The sequence below is a fragment of the Embiotoca jacksoni genome, unplaced genomic scaffold, assembly GCF_022577435.1.
Source record: "Embiotoca jacksoni isolate LCO1_2020_lvr unplaced genomic scaffold, fEmbJac1.0.p SCAF_4, whole genome shotgun sequence".
Lineage (NCBI taxonomy): Eukaryota > Metazoa > Chordata > Actinopteri > Embiotocidae > Embiotoca > Embiotoca jacksoni.
In genome coordinates, this window is record NW_027185392.1 from 726,833 (window position 1) to 743,481 (window position 16,649).

General features: G+C 43.2%; 1 protein-coding gene across 2 annotated transcripts; it reads left to right on the forward strand.

The window, feature by feature from the left end:
• Nucleotides 1–334: 334 nt before the first annotated feature.
• ppp1r12c (protein phosphatase 1, regulatory subunit 12C) lies at nt 335–16,603 on the forward strand. Of its 2 annotated transcripts, none has more exons than XM_069168257.1 (20): nt 335–730; nt 2,736–2,910; nt 3,006–3,136; nt 3,550–3,668; nt 4,909–5,068; nt 5,213–5,357; nt 5,453–5,527; nt 5,624–5,703; nt 5,936–6,048; nt 6,137–6,204; nt 7,032–7,162; nt 7,246–7,333; nt 8,842–8,959; nt 11,337–11,449; nt 12,233–12,282; nt 12,875–12,914; nt 13,667–13,780; nt 14,038–14,088; nt 14,396–14,446; nt 15,407–16,603. In XM_069168257.1, exons 1-20 carry the CDS (start codon nt 519–521, stop codon nt 15,491–15,493), a joined length of 2,121 nt encoding a protein of 706 aa, XP_069024358.1. In that variant the 5' UTR covers nt 335–518; the 3' UTR covers nt 15,494–16,603. The 2 variants fall into 2 exon arrangements, with proteins under 2 accessions (XP_069024358.1, XP_069024359.1); XM_069168258.1 differs by having other exon boundaries at nt 336–730; nt 13,667–13,771.
• The last annotated feature ends 46 nt before the right edge of the window (nt 16,604–16,649 follow it).

Here is a 16,649-nt window from a genome sequence, read left to right on the forward strand (position 1 = left end):
ACAATGAATATTCTATCAATCCTTTATGATTGGTGCCGAAGTGTTACAAATACCATTACTAGTTTTATATTTCTGTCGCTTTGTGTTTTTAGAAGATGCATTATTCAAACGTGAAGCTGTCCAAGGGTCTCGGAGAGAACAATGGCAGGAAGTGCAGTAGTCAGTGTGAGTGCACGGCGGGCCAGGCGTGGAGCTATTTCTGCAAAACCACCAACCGTCCCCCCCTTCCCCTCCCCCCTCTCCACCCTCCCCAGGGGTCGACTCTCCGTCGAACAGCGGCGGGTGACGTCACGCGGACAGGCCCGCACAGCTCCGCGCGCTCCCGACGCCGCCGCCGCCGCCGCGTGCACGAGCAGAGGCTCCCTCCAACATCCAGAGCGGAGCCAGAAGCCCAGAGAACCAGGAAGTGAGAGCGTCTACACATGGAGGGTGTGTCCGCCCCTGCCTCTGCGTGTTTTATTTTTAAAAACACCGTCCTCCTCGGATAAAAAAAAAAAAAAAAAGAAAAAAAAAAAAAAATGGGGGACTCGGCGAGGACCAGGCGGCGGGAGCAGCTGAAGAGCTGGGCCGGCTCCTGCACCGACAAGGCGTCGGACGTGCCCAGGCGGAGGCGGCGGGTCGACGCCGGGGACGGAGCTGGGGAGCCCGAGGCCGAGCTCGACGACCCGCCGAGGGAGCAGCCGGTGCCTCCGGGCGGAGGAGATGAGACCGAGTCCGTCCTCAGACGACGGTGAGGACACGTCCCTTGTCCAACGGCGTCTCACTTACCGGCGGGGGGGCTAACGAGCCTGCTAGCTTAGCTTAAACATCTGAAGATAAACGCCGAAGGAGGAATGGTGTGCGTGGGTGGACAAAATAATAGAAACACCTTATAACGCGGCGCAGGCCGACTGCTGAATAACAATACTGATCTGGAGAAGCTCTTAAATGTTCGCGTTGTTTTTTTTTGTGGTGTGTGTCTGGTGAGGCCGGAGTTTGGCGTGTGTCTCAATTTTGGTCCACATTATGTCTTCTGCTGGTCTCAGCCGAAACAAATCTCCTTTTTTTTTTTTTTTTTACTGCACATATCACGATTTACAGGAACTGCTGTGAGATATATATATATATATATAGCTTTTAAAATGCTTTGTTTTCAACCAGTGCGCCCCCCCCCAAAAAAAAATATATATATAAAGGCTGTGATAATCGCTTTTAAAGCTGAAACATGGCCCTTTTGGTAATTGGTGTCCCTTAGGAGTTTCTGCTTTTGTTTGTCTTTCCTAATAGATGCAACATAAGTGATGACAAAAAGAAATCGACATTTCTGAGGACAGACTGTAGGCACATTAGAGACACTCTTTTTGTGTGTGTGTGTGTGTGACAAAACAAACATGCAGGGTAAAAACAAAAAAGTTTATTGTCAACAAGTCCCTTAAATAACAGAAACCGCCAGTAAGCTGATCTATTCAAAAGTCGACAAAATATTCATGTTTAACGCGCCAGATGTCACACGGTTACCCCGGTTGACGTGTTTTCTCCGTGACCGTGGAGGCTATATTTTGATTCGGGTCCCAGATACACGTTCGGCCGCAACACAAAATCTTTATTAATCCACAGTTGGAAATAGTCCCCTCAAAGATACTTGGTGCCAAGAGCTAAAAACAACAACAACAACAAAAAAAACACCAAGAAATCTCAGACTGCCCCTGAAAAATATGGTCAAGAGGCAGAAATTGACTCGGAGAATGTGAAAAATGTATGATACTTACAGGTTTATTTCAGTGTGCTAATCCTCTCAAACACACACACACACACACACACACACACACACGGTGTATGTACACACTTCAGGCAGAGACTACAAAATGCTGCACCTGCAGTGATGATGAAGATTTCCATTTATCTGCTAAGCGTGCATTATTTGCAAAGTTCTTCACGACAATAACAACAGCAGAAATGTTAACAATATTCAAATATACGAAACCCAACAGACGGAAGAATAAAACACAAACGGCGGACGACACGAGGAGAGACGAACAGCAGACGTTGGTCAGAGGACCGGAGTAGATCACTGGATGTTCTCCTGTTCCCGATCACGGGGGGGGGGGGGGGGGGCTCTGTATGTAAAAACGGGGATCGATCATTTAAAAGGGAGGTTAAAATAGGTGTTGATGTGCGTCATTCTGCTGGACCCGTCCAGTCGCAGGCGGTCCAGAGGTGACCGGCTTGAGGCTTACATGCAAGAAGGCTATTCGGAGCTCCTGCTTTCTCCCGCACAAGACGGTACACATGTTCCTCCACACGGAGAGGGATGATTCGACACTTCTTTTTGCCTTTTTTTAAAAAAAAATTTATTTACTCCTGGTGATACAAGTTGATGGGTTTTACATTTCACATATAAAAAAAACCAAAACTTTATGGATGAATTAGGCTGCTACTGTTTAACAAAATAATGGCCCCATAATTTTGTAAAAAAAAAGAAAAGAAGGACAGAGTGGGTGCACCGTGAAAGAGCGATGTTTGTGAACAGAAAGGGAAGAGATGTCTGCAGATTTCAGTAGGTGGACGAACGCTTTGATGGGATTTGTTGACAGTCACTAAAATGGTAGAATATGGCCGCCGTTTTTCTGTAATTCCTCTTACAGGGATGTGTTATCACCTTTAGGAAACAGTCCTTTTTTAAAAAAAATGTTTTTATTTTTTTAAATCGGCTGATCGTCGAAGTGACGGAGCCTCCTCTGTCCTCTTGTCTGCAGGAAGCGGGTGCGGTTCGACAGCGCCGCGGAGTTCCTGGCGGCCTGCGCCAGCGGCGACACGGAGGAGGCCCAGGTGATGCTGGAGGAGGCCGACGACACCACGAGGAAGAGCGAGGACGACGAGACGGAAATCATCAACTGCTCCAACGCCGACGGGATCACAGCTCTCCACCAGGTGAGGCCCCTTCCTCCTCCTCCTCCTCCTCCTCCTCCGGCAGTGACATTTTTTTTACACGTGTATTTACCGCGGCGTTATGTCCCCCTGCGCAGGCCTGCATCGACGGCAGCATGGACATCGTGACCTTCCTGTTGGAGCGCGGCGCCAGCGTGAACCAGGTGGACAGCGAGGGCTGGACGCCGCTGCATGTCGCTGCGTCCTGCGGCTACCCAGACATAGCAGAGTGTGTAGTATGCGCCTCGCCCGTCTCAGCCGAGCACAGCAGCTGTGCATGAGAGTACTGTTTGCCAGTGTGGGGACGTCAGAGCGCAGCGGGGGTGCCAGAGTGTTTCTGCATTCAAACAATACCGACATTGTTGTCGTCGGTTGGCAGGATAACAAGTCGGCTAAAGCGCGAGTGGGCCGGAGTGGCACACAAACAAACGCATGCAGCTCAGAATGATTTTTTTTTTTTTTAAAAACTGATGCACTTTTTATTTTATTTTGGGTTCCTCTGTGAATATGACGCCTTCTGGTCTAAAACCTTGCGGGTTGTCTGCACCCCAAAACACAGATAAAGTGACAGGAATCCGGAGAGTTTGTTGTGCTTTTCTGTTGTGAAGCGGATTGTCACTCTTGCGTGTTTGTTTTTGTCAGTTTCCTCCTGCAGCGCGGTGCATCTCTCTCTGCTGTGAACTGTGACGGCGACGTTCCTCTGGACATCGCTCTGGACGAGACCACCGAGTCCCTTCTTCAGGATTACACGCTGAAGCAGGGTGAGTGATGCTCTTTGCATCATCATTAGTTTTTTTGCGCGTAGTCGGCGGTAAAAAAAAAAAAAACGGTCGTTTCCCACCGATTTGGGCTCCGACACGGATCGCTGCGATTTAAGTCGATGCTCGATGTTCCCCCGGACGCTTCGAGACTCGTGTTAGCGGCATCCCCGAGGCGGCGCGTCTACTTCTGAAAGAGACGCGGCAATAAATGACATCGAGTTGCGCAGAGCAGATCAGCCAGACAGGAAGTCAGAGGGAGAAAAAAAAAAGCATTGAGCATTCGGTCAGCTTTCAAAATACAACATCCCTCAATGTCTTCTACTTCTGTAACGGGAACGGTGTGTGAAATTCATACGAAATGATCAGCAGGATGCGTTTTTTTTTTTTAACAAGTAAAACACAGCAAACTCAAAGTAGGAAATAACAACAAACACAAAACGGACATAAAAAAAAAAAAAAAAGAAAGTCTTTAACAATTCTTACCTGCAGAAGCACAAAAATGAACGAAACATGACCAAAGTAGGAATAAAAAAAAAAAAAAAAACAGGCAGATAAAACGCTCCGGGTGGATTATAATGTCGTGCGGAGTTTTGGAACAAAACAGCTTCACACACGCGACGTAATGAACTCGTGCCCGGTAAAAAAAAAAATGCAGCTCAGGGTTTTTATTTCATCACATTCACATAAAACTGCCGGTTCAGCACACGGATGTATTAGCAGTAACAATTATTTTTATAGACGCCCCCTGATTTCCAAACTTGCAGCCTTTTTACGTGGAACCATTAGTGGTGCTTTGATAAAGAGTGGAAAACTTTTTTTTCCCGTTTTTGGCTTCTGTGTCATAATGTGTGATAACATTCGTGTTGGTGTTATGTGGTCATCTTTTTACCAGACTCCAATCCACTGTGTGAAAATCTGGGTCTGGCCTCGCTTCACCGAGGATTACCCTTATTGTATTTATCATATTTATTTTAATTTTTATCTCGTGCTAATGGACTTTTATTTATCGTGTTTCTAAAGTAGTGTATTTGCTGACAAGAGATGCTAATTAGCTACAAGTAACTCTGCTGCATTTAATGTTAATCGTGTGAACTTGAATAAAGTGCTATGTTAAGAATAAAAAAACAAAAGAAAGAATAAGTTTAAATTTCTTGGAAGAGGAACCATTGTTAGCTGAACAGACTGAACGTGTGTTCCTCCCAGATAAATGAAGCGACTGTATGTGGTGTATTTTCTCCAGGCGTGGACTTGGAAGCGGCGAAGCGGCTGGAGGAAGAACAGATCATGACGGACGCCCGGACCTGGCTGATCGACGGCCCCCCTGCTGACGTGCGAAACCCGAGGACCGGAGCCACCCCGCTGCACGTGGCTGCAGCAAAAGGCTACCTCGAGGCCCTGAAGTAAACATTTCTGACCGTTTACTGAAATAAATAAATAAAGTCTGGAGCACTTCTTTTTTTTTTCTTTTTTTTTGCTGTAACAGCCAGAAGAAGAAAAAAATGTCCCAGCCCTGGTTTCACACAATTCCTTGCGCTCTGTTCCAGGATATTGTGTCAGTGCGGTCTGGACGTGTCGGCCATGGACTTCGACGGCTGGACGCCTCTCCACGCTGCGGCTCACTGGGGTCAGGGGGAGGCCTGTCGCATCCTGGCTGAACAGCTGTGCAACATGGAGGCTCGCAGCAACGCGGTGAGACGCAGTTAAACTTACACTTCTGTGCCTCGGCCTTTTTTTTAACGGCACGTGTCGTGTGATGTTTACATTTTTTTCCTCAAACTTTGCAGGGTCAGACGCCCTTCGAAGTCGCCGATGAAAGCGTCGAAGAGCTCCTGGAGGAGTTGTCACAGAAGCAAGCCAACGTGAGCGCGTGTTTGTCTTTTACCCGCCGTTATAATTTTATGTATTATTATTGTTATGTTACGTTGCGACTCTCTCTGTCTTTGTGTGTCTCTCAGTGGCGTAATGAACAGTCCATATCGGAGAGGCAAAACCAAGCAGGCTCCAACGCTGCAAACGCACAAAACAAGCGGCGCAGGTTAATATCCATCTGTAACTTCTCCTGAATTTAAAATATTTGTTTCTTGCTGTGATCACAGAGGACACGTTTCCTTTGTGTGCATTTGAACCTTCTTTATTCCATAAATTAATTCCACAAAGTAATTTTTAGCATTTTTGGACACCTACTTTTCCGTAAGAAGCACACACACACACACACAGTTAAAGAAAAAGATGCATTAAAAACTGTCCCCCTGTTCTCTTTCTTCCAGGAGCTCGGTTTGCCGGATGAGCAGCAGAGAAAAGATGACGGTGCAGGACCAGTCTAAAGAGAGGGGCATCTCGGGAGGCCTGGAGCTGAGCGAGGACAAAGAGAGCAGCCCCGGTAAATCACTTCAAACACGAGTACGACGCTCGCTGTGAATCCGCGTGATCGTGCCGATCCCTAAAGGTGCTGTCTTTCTTTTCCCCAGAGAGCTCCACGGTGTCCAGCCCGGAGACCGAGAGTGTGACCACATCTGCAGTCAGTCCTGCTGACAAGGTAAAAACATCCAGCTTTCTTTCTCAGCTAAGTGTTGTTGTGCTCATTGTGATGTACGGTGTTCCAAAGCTATAAAAGAAATGTACAAATTCTCCGTGTCTGAAAAGTGAAATGAAAGCGGAAGTACCTTAAAGTATAATATCACCGGGGGCCACTAGGGCGCTGGCTCCAAAACACCTGCTGGCTCCATAGACTCTCATTCATAAGCATCAACTTCTCTCATGAAATACAAAGTCAGTAAATGTGGACAAACCTGGGGTGGAGTCAGGTTTCCAGTTCAAGTGGGCGGGGCTTATAGCTCCACCCGCAGACTGCATATAAAAGTGGACGTAGCCTTCAGGTCTGGAAAATTGGGCCAATGCTGAAGTGCCATAAACTGCAATACCACCGAGTGCCAATAGGGGTTGGTTTAAAAAAAAAAAAAAAAAAAAAAAACTAAAAACAACAGCCCTCCAGCTCCACAGACTCCCATTCAACTTCTCTCATGTCTGTTTGATTGACAGGCCTGTGGTGCAGTCAGGTTTCTGGTATCAGTGGGCGGGGCATAGCGTCGTTGTCTAATCGATAAAAATTCCTCCAGCTTGTCTAAAAACGGTCCCTTATGGCTCGCAACCGCCCCGAGCAAGCAAGTCGGCGTAGCTAACAGGTCCACCCTTCCCTCCTGCCCAGCTCGTCCAAATATGGTCACGTCTGATGTAAAAAAAAAATGAATAAAGAAAACAACAAAAAATGCCAGACTGGAGTCTTCAAAACAATGCAATTATGCTGAAATTAGTATAACAGTTAGGTTTTTTTGGTTTTTTTTTCTCCTCTTTGCTGTGGTCCAGACGCCGGAGGAGAAAGACGAGGAGGAGAAGGAGCAGGACAAAGCGAACCGCACCGCCAGAGTCCAACCCACTCCTCAGAACCGGGACGCTGCAGCCGAGAGTCCCAACACGCCCAACGCTGACAGGCGCAAGTATGAAAAGCAAATTTTTAAACAATTTTTTTTTACTGAACTATGCACGCACCGCGGATTAATAATCACGTTTGCGTGTTCAGGTTTCAGGCTCCGGTCAGAGACGAAGAGTCTGAGTCTCAGAGGAAAGCTCGCTCTCGGCTGATGAGACAGTCTCGTCGCTCCACCCAGGTACCGTCCGCCGAAGATTTCAACTTTATTAATCGTCTTTTTCTGTTTTTTTTGTTTTTTTTTATTACGGTGCCAAAAGAAAACAATCGATTCAGAGCAGAATTAGTTTTATTAAGAAAAAAAAAACAGTTTTTATCTTAACATGCTTTTATTATCAGAGCGTCAGTGGTGATTTCTCGACAGTATAGTTTGATAACGGCGAACAGGAGTCTGCAGACGTGACGCTTGGTGCACGTTTCTGCTTGTTGAGCAGCTATTCAGATAAATGACTGAATTACTTTCACTTCTCTGCACTGCAGCCGCTCTGCTACCTACTTGCTCTCTGCGTGTGTGTGTGGGCACGTCTTTCTATTTTTATGCGGACCGGTTTTGGTTGGAAAAAAACAAAACAGTTGTGAGGACATTTTACGATGCCAAGTGTGAAGATGTTAAGTGTTAAGACTGTGTTTTAGGGTTAAGAGTAGAATTCACTTGTCTATTTACACATTTTGCCTGCTTTTACTTGATATATATAAATATATATTTGCGTAGTTTATTTAAGTTTTAATTGATTTTTTTTTTTCTATTCATATTGCTCTATTTTTATATTTTATTTCACTTTTAAGTGAATTATTTGTATTATTTATTTGACCATTTTAGTTGGTTGAATTAATTGGCATATTTTAATATTTTAGTAGTTTGTTTAATTCCAATTTCCTCCCTTTGGTGTTTCTAATGGCGTTGAACGCGAGTGTGTGTGAATTATGGGGGATTATGTTAATGAGTGTCCTTACACAGATAGAAAGACAAACATGTAGGAACGTATGTGTGTTAGATGCAAAAGTAAAAAAAATCCAACCAAAACCATATTTCCCACGCTACTTATCTTATTTCTTGTTTTGTTGAATTACATCATTATAGGTATTAATGAATGATAAATAATAAACTCATTTTAAGTCTTTCATACAGTTTCAAAACAACATAAATCACAATATTGAACACAGAACCTAATTTGTAATAAAAACAAAAAAAATGCTGGGATAGAAACTCTGGAGAGCCATAATAAAGAAAAAAATCTGTGGAAGAATAAGGAAAAAGCAAAAGCAATACTCTTTTAAACGTCGTTATTTGTCTTTAAATTTCCCAATTCTTTTATTTATTTATTCCCGTTTATATTTCCACATTCATTTCCTTATTCTTTTACAGATTTATTCTTTATTATGGCACTCCTATCGCTCCATAGGAAACCAGCGAAACCACATATTTATAAAAAGAAACCTACATTTACGGTCTGCTTGAAGTCTCTATAACGTGTGTGGACGATTAAAACATTTTGAGCAAACAGTTTACCGCGTTACGCTCCCGAGAAGCTGTTTGGAAGAGAGTGAATAATTCACAGGTCAATGACGCGGTTTAAACTCATTATTTCCAGGAGCGTAGTGCGACTTTAACAGCAGCGTCGGATGTCGCCGAGTTCCCTCTCTTGAGCGTTTACTTATTTCTTTTTTTCTCTCTCTCTCCGTCGGCAGGGTGTGACGCTGACGGACCTGAAAGAGGCGGAGAAGAGTGTGAGCAAAGCTGCCGACCCGCCGCCTCGAACCATCCAGCCCGTCAGCCCCATCGTCACCGTTACACCGGCTGAGAGGGGTGAGTGAAGCCGAGATACCTCGACGTCCAGCGTTCGTGTCCGCCTAAATCAACACTTTCATCATTTGTTTTTAATCGTACATATATTATTAGGGGGAGGTGTCATTTTGTATTTTTCAATATGATAACACTTTTTTTTTTTTTTTTTTACCGTGATGGCAATATTCCTACTCGTGGATGTAATGATGTCGTTCCGTTCACGCGGTGTAAACAATGTGAAGTGCATTGTAAGCGTAACTTCCAAAAAAAAAAAAAAGTCCCCAAAAAATCAGTCCCTCCAGAAAATCTTCCAATAATTAACGCAAATTTAAGCAATTCCTGCAATATTTGCGGGAGCTTGCAGTTTTGCAAAAATTCCCAATTCCTTACGACATTAAAGTCTCCTTTCCAAAAAAGACTCGGAAGTCAAATAATTCTTCTTAAAATATTATTATCACAGGAAGTCATTACATATTATTCTTTATCAGGTAGTTATTTAAAAAAACATGTCAAAAATTTTCCCTCCACTTGCGAATTTTACAGCAAAAAAACTCCACTAATTGTATCGCAATTTCTTTTTACAAATGCGTCGCAGAATCTGACATTTTTTTATCAGCTATTCCACAAACCACAGTAATATGTACATTTTTATTGAATGTTGGACGGAAAACTGTTCCGTTTCAACCTACATTTAAAATTTTCAACACTTTTTGTTGCAATTGTATTTTCTTCAAATTGATAATAGGATGTTTTTCAGTATTTTCTCACGTTGACATTCTCACGGTGTTACTTTGAGTAAATTCAAATTATAGGCTGAAGTTGTGAGAAAATGCACCACAGAAGTAACAAAAATAGTGTCGTCATTTCACAGTTTGACCACCAAAGAGTGGCGGTAATTTATTTTCCATGTGTAAGATGTCTTTATTTGCCACATTTATCCGATTTATTTTTTATCAAAAATATGTTTTTTAAAAGACAAAGGCAATGCGTTGTTGTTGTTTTTATTTTATATAAAAAAAAAACATTCAAATCACTTGGCAGCCTCGGCTCATTACTTCTGTTTGCTGGCAGTGCTCGACCACCAAATAAATAGAATCCGAGACGTATGAGGCAAGTTTTGGGTGGAGTCGTTTTCAAGACAGTCTTTTAAAGGAAATGAGGTTTTTTTTTTTTTCTTGCGCTGCTGCGGAGCCTTCAGGGTGGCCAACACTCTCAAGTGGCTCGCGTTTATCTTTGGACCTCTTTGATCATGTTTGTTACCTTTACCACACGCCACCCTGTTTTTGGCTGTTGTTTTTTAATGGTGAACTGTGGTGTTTCACATGACCGATACCAGGAGGTTAAATCAGCCTTTTAACTCGGCGAACAGTCAAGTTTTTTTTTTTTTTGTTTTTTTTTACCCGCTGAAACATTTTGACTTTTTGAGTTGCAGTTTAACTGAACTCGCTGCGCTCAAGCCTCGACTTGCAGCGATCCCAGATGAAGATAAGACAGTCGTCTTGTATCGCACAAAGTTAATTTTAAGTTTAAGGAAATAAAGCTGCCTTCTTCATGCACTGTAAAAACTGTGGATCTAAAACCGTAAAATAATCTAATTTTTTTAAGTAGAAGCGGATCAACTGGTGATTTCTTGTGACTTTAAACTCAAATAAATATCACCTTTTTTTTTATTACTATTTAATCTTAACTACACACATGAAACATCTTTGTAAAACATCCAATTTAAGGCAGAAGAAGGATTTTAATCAGTCTGGACGAGAACTTCTCATTTCATACATCACACCGCAGATTTTCTTTTTGTGCTTTCCAACATTTCAAATCTTAGATTGGGAAATACGAGTTTAATCATCTTGTTTTAAAAGTTATGTACGAGTTTCTATCTTTTCAATTCATGGTGTGTTATGTTGAAGGAAGTTTTTGTGGCTCAGATGGTACAGCAGGTTGCCCAGTAATGAAAAGGTCAGAGGTCAGCTTTGTCGCCATTGGTGTGTCCATGGTTGAATGTGAAGCAGAAAAATCAGTTTGGTTTTTTTTTTTTTTTTGGGGGGGGGGGGGGGGGGCGTGTCTGTTTGATTGACAGGCCTGCGATGCAGTCAGGTTACAGCTGTCGGTAGTATCGTCGGGTTTCCAATCAGATCAGTCAGATCCACCGTTGGCTCCTCCCCCAGCTCGTCCAAATATGATTTTTTTGATTTTATACACTTTATTAATCCCCGAGGGGAAATTTCTTCACTTCCTGCTCCAAACTAGCAAAGATGCCAACGGACAAAATCCGAACTGGAGGCTTCATAACGGCCGCTCACAAACGCTGGTCGCCGCTTTGGAAGTCCACAGCAGCCTCTTCTTACTTTTTTGACTTTGTCCCACACGCCTCACGGTTTTCTGTCTCGTGTTTCAGACACGGACCCGGTGAAGCAGCTGGAGCCGGAGGGGGACAAACGCCTGGGAGCGAAGGACCGGAGGAAGGGGAGGAAGGAACGACGCTCCACTGGCATCGTCCAGCCGGGAGAAGTAAGAATTTGAGCCGGAGGTTTGAGAGAGACGACTGTCAGACCAGTTCCTCTTTGCCGTGATGGAGGATGTGATTACTTTACACCAAAAAAAAAAAAGGGGGAACTTTGCTATGTGAAACTTATATTTCATCTAAAAAAAATGTATGCAAAAACCGAAACCAACAGTATTGTCATTTTATTGCAACAGTAAGAAATCCCCAAAAAATGCAATTCAGATATAATATTATTATTATTATCATTATTATTATTAGTAGTAGTAGTATTATATTCGGTGTATTTCCTGCAATAGAAAGTATAATTTCAAGTAAAACAGCATTTTTTTTTTCTGAACAGGGGGTTTTATTCCGACGGCTATTCGGCTTCGTATCCCACCGTGTCAAACGGGAAACATTTTATCTCACTTCCTGATTTATTTCCTTGATTTCTGCGCTTCTCTTTTTTTGTTTTGTTTTATTTTGTGTCTTATTGTTGGTTGTCATTTTCTACTTTGTGCTGCAGCCTAAACGTTAAAACGGTCCGCTGTTGTCATTCAAAAAGTTGGAAGTTTGCGGGTTAGGTTAAGAGTTTGTAGAAGTATAAAATTTATGTTTTTAAGTACACGCAAAGTACACACAAAGTAATATTATTAACACCTCAAGGGTTCACTTACTGAATGTTCATACACCCAAGTGAGAAACTGTCTTGTCCAAAGCCTCAGAAGCACTGAGGTGAGTGTTGAGGATCTCACTGTTGTATAATTCAGATTAAAGTCTGTATATTTACAGACCGTCTTGTTTTTCAGAACGACGACGATGATCATCTGGACGAAACAAACAGCATCGGCGCCTCAGAGTGAGTCTCACCGTTTTGACTTTTTCATTCCTGTTCGGTTTAATTTATGATTTCACATATTTCGGTGACAACATCACGGAATAACTTGGTTCTAGGAGTTTTGATGTGTTTAAACTCAAGTTGAGCTAAAAAAAAAAAAAAAACAGGTGTTCCTGTTACACACTTGGAGTCGTGACAAATAAATGCCTCGAAAATACGAAATACTGTCTGGTGAATATTTCGTATCGGAGTTATTTATACCAGCAGCGATGCAAATTTGCAACAGCTTTAAAAAATTTAAATAAAAAGTTTAAATGGATTCGCGCCAGCTCGTTGTTAAATAAAAAAACTAAAAGTTGGATTCAAAAAGGCAAAACATATTTTTAAATCAAATATACCACTGTAGAGACTAAATTTCAAAACTATCCAGTCCCTCCAGGTTTTTTTATTGTGATTCTTACAATCAAAAATGTTTAATTTTGCTGTGGATCTTTTCAAAACTAATTTGTGGGCTTTTCAGTGAGTTTCAATCAATGAGGTTTTTTTGTATGTATAATGTAACGTAGTTTCGTGTCTGCGTGGAGGAATTTAAAACTCTACTGTGTCTCTGCAGCTGGACCCAACTGGGAGGCTCGTCCTCTGACTACAGAACGGTACGTGTCCGACGCTCTCCGCACACATTCCTGATAAACTGTCCCGAGGGCCGAAAGTGAAATACAGCCGAACGAATCCGGGGCAGGAATGATACCCGACAGGCTCCGGAGAGAAACTAACAGAAACGCCTGGCAGGCTGAAACACACCAAGCCATGGCCACCTGCACAGATTATTGCCAGAGCTTTGTCTCCCTCCAGTTAAAAAGTAAAAAACTTTGGTTATATATTGGATGAAATGCAGTTTTCAAACACTTGATGTGTAAAAATAGTGCTTTTTGAGGCCTAATATCTAAATAATGACGGGATTATTTTCACGTGGACCGTCAGAAAACTAATCAGAAGGAGCGACTTTAGCTAAAAACACAATAATGACTCGTGGAAAACATTTACTGACTTTGTATTTCATGAGAGAAGTTGAATGGGAGTCGATGGATCCCGGAGGCTTTTTGTAGCCAACCCCTACTGGCCCTCAGTGGTATTGCACTTCAATGCATTCATTATGCATCAGCCTCATTATTCAGACCCGGAAGCTACGTCCACTTTAATGTACAGTCCATGCTGCAAATGTGCCGCCTCATTAAAAACTTGTCTTTCAAAATAAAAGCACAGCATCAGAAATTCTACACACTTCCAAATAACATCTTTGACCCAATTTTGGGTCACTACCCACCAGTTGAAAACCACTGCTTTAGAGACTGTATCTTCAGGCTGATGTGCTCTAATAGTGTGTGTTGTGTTTGTGTCCATCCAGCTGTACTTCAGGGTGCTGCAGGACAACCTGTCTCTGAAGGACAAGCTGCAGGAGATGGAGCTGCTGCTCAGCCAAAACAAAGTTGAGCTGGAGAGACTCCGACAGGTCCGGCAGGTTTGCTGCTTCCACCTTTCGCAGTGTGTGTTGGTGTGCGTAACAAGCACAGACGGCATGTTATGACGTTAAATAATTGAGGTGTATTTATTGCTGCTCGTTAAGTCTTGCTGTCATGTTTCGACTGTAATGGATGTCTGATTTACATGAACTAATTTAGTACTAATAGCAGCTCAAACTTGACTGCAACAGCTGCGTAGTTTAAACTGTCGGATGACTCCTCCTCCTCCTCTTCCTCCTCCTCCTCTCGTCGACAGAATCAGGAGAGCGGCGGCGACCGACCGGCCCTGCTCGAGCTGGAGAGATACGTAAGTCTCCTCCTGCCAGGAACTTTTTGACTGTTTGTTTTTCTGAGATGAAACGGAGCTGTCGCTTCCTGTTCCTGAGCTGCGACTTCACGCTGTGGCGAGGCGGCGGAGGTCGTTAGCCGCAGACTCGGCTCTGTGAGGTGCGGTAACGATGCCGAGGCCGGAGGGGGCGAGCGCCAGCGCTAACGGCTCCGCAGGCCCCGGCGGAGCGTGAAGTGTCGGGACGGGATGTCGTCAGGACTCGGTGCACAGTTGTTATGTAAAAGCAGGTGAAATGTTTTTTTTTTTTTTTTGCTTCGGTTCACAGGAGAAGTTGGCCCTCCAGAGGAAAGCGGTGGAGCTGGAGGATGAGCTGAAGGTACGGCTGTTCGCTTTAATACGGATCACTGCTGTACAAATCCGATGCTCCGGTCTTGAGGGAACTATAGATATAAGTAAACTGAATGACATTAACTGAACAAGAAATGTATACATTCAATTAGGCGCAAAGAACCCATCCTCGGTCCATTTATATCGAGGCAAACATCTTAGTGACACATTTACTTCTAAAAGGTTCTCGAGCTAAAACCAAAAGACTTTTAACTGTATATATGTGTATATTTTAACAGCCTACAGGGTTCTTGGTTTGTCATTAGCTTCGCTGTGGTTTAAGCAAGCGGCAACCAACGGTGACGTCACCCCGTTGGTTTGTGAACCGCCGTTATGAAGAGTTCGGAATTTTTCCGTCGCCATCTTGTTAGTTCGGAGCAGGAAGTGACCATATTTGGATGAGCTGGGGGAGGAGCGAGCAGCGGATCTGACTGATCTGATTAAAAACCTGACGATAATACGTCCCGCCCACTAATAACTGTAACCTGACTGCCTGTCAATCAAACAGACACAGGCTTTTTTTTTTTTTATCCGACCTCTAGTGGCTCTTGGTGGTATTGCAGCTTAAGACACTTCTGCATCGGCCTCCATTTTCAGAGCCGGAAGTTAAGTGTGTTTTGTACTTCAAAAATCACCCGGTCCTATAAATCCCCTCCACTTCTTCTTCCCCAGAAGACGCATTGTAGGGCGTTTTCATCCCCGGAAAGTCTGAAGCACGCGTAGGAACTTTCCATAGCTATACACCGACGTCATTTTAGTCTGTGGTCTTTTAGTATCTCGATTTTAGTTACTTGTGCATAATTTTTGTTCTTTTCTCTCTATATGGCCACTTCGGGGCTCCGTACCAAAGAGACTCAGCATAAACATGAATAGGAAACACAGCCGGCTGAAATGCAGCCGAATGAACCTTTTTAAGAGTCTAAAATCGAAATGTTTCATCTGTCTGTAGGTTCTGGGGGACCTCAGAGCAGACAACCAGCGGCTGAAGGACGAGAACGCCGCCCTCATCCGAGTCATCAGTAAACTCTCGAGATGAACCGGGAAGAAAAAAAACGAAAAACCTACGTGGAGATTTAAACAAAAAACAAAAAAAACACAAAAAAAAAGTATTACTGGATTTATTTTTTCTCAAACTACGAAGAGAGACGCTGCACAACGTCAAACTGGAGCGACAGATTTTCAGGGTGACCGCCTGTGTGCGGGCCTTTTTATGTTCCGGCAGATCTACTGTATAACAAGCTGAGCTGCACCTCCTGTGGACCGGCGGGACCTTCCTTGCTCACATCCACTTTTATAATATTACGTTTTTAATGTTGTATTTTTTTAAACTGGAATATTTTAATGTGCTTTCGCTCCGTTGAAAACTTTGTATAAAAAAAAAAATCTGTACTAAAGCCATGCACAGTGAGCGCTCGCGGTGATGTTTTTAGAGAGTTTTCTCCGCCTCTGAAAGGCGTCGGAGAAATAATATTACAAAAAAAAAAAAAAAAAAACACAAAAAAAAAAAGTCTTAAATGTGCCAAAAAGCAGCCCCAATTTTTTTTGCATGTCCTTTTGGGGGGAAAACTCCCAAGTGGTCAGTGTTGTTTCTCAGGACGAGTCTTGGGTCGATGCTTTGTTTTTGTTTTTTGTTTTTTTTAGCCGGCTGCTGTACAGGTGGACCAAATTTGCATGCTCATCTCTCCCCGCTCCTCTGAATGTATATTTAATGTGTATATTTATGTCCTGACAAGGTGACGTTAAAAAGTGCGGTCGCCGGTGTTTCAGAGGGACTTTTTAACAGAACGTTGTTTGTTACAAATGTGAGATCTTTTCGGGGGGTTTGTGGAGGACGCATGCTTCCGACTCTTGTACTGTACGCTGGGAGGAATTCGCCATTTTTTTTTTCGACTGGATGCTTGTGAAAGCAGCGACCCCTGAGCGGAGTATTTTCACCCTGTGACGGACGGCTGTCGTCGGGACAGACAGGCCAGATGGGTCAACTTCTGAATGTTTACTTTGATTTTTAAAAGGAGGAAAAACAAAAAGATGCATGTCACGTTGTATTTTGAAGCTGTGCCTTTCGATATACATTTGTAAGTAATATTTCTATTTTGCTTTGGCAGCGTACACTGGTGAGTACAAAATACAGTATGGGCATAAACGACGAAGGATCTGTTGTTTTTTTCCGTTTACGACGTTTTAAGTTTTCA

Bases quoted from the DNA above. Each gene is read 5' to 3' on its own strand.
- ppp1r12c (XM_069168257.1), top strand. From the start codon at position 519: ATGGGGGACTCGGCGAGGACCAGGCGGCGGGAGCAGCTGAAGAGCTGG. The intron at 3,137-3,549 runs GTGTGTAGTATG...TGTTTTTGTCAG, and splicing joins GGCTACCCAGACATAGCAGA to TTTCCTCCTGCAGCGCGGTG. The intron at 12,915-13,666 runs GTACGTGTCCGA...GTGTCCATCCAG, and splicing joins CGTCCTCTGACTACAGAACG to CTGTACTTCAGGGTGCTGCA.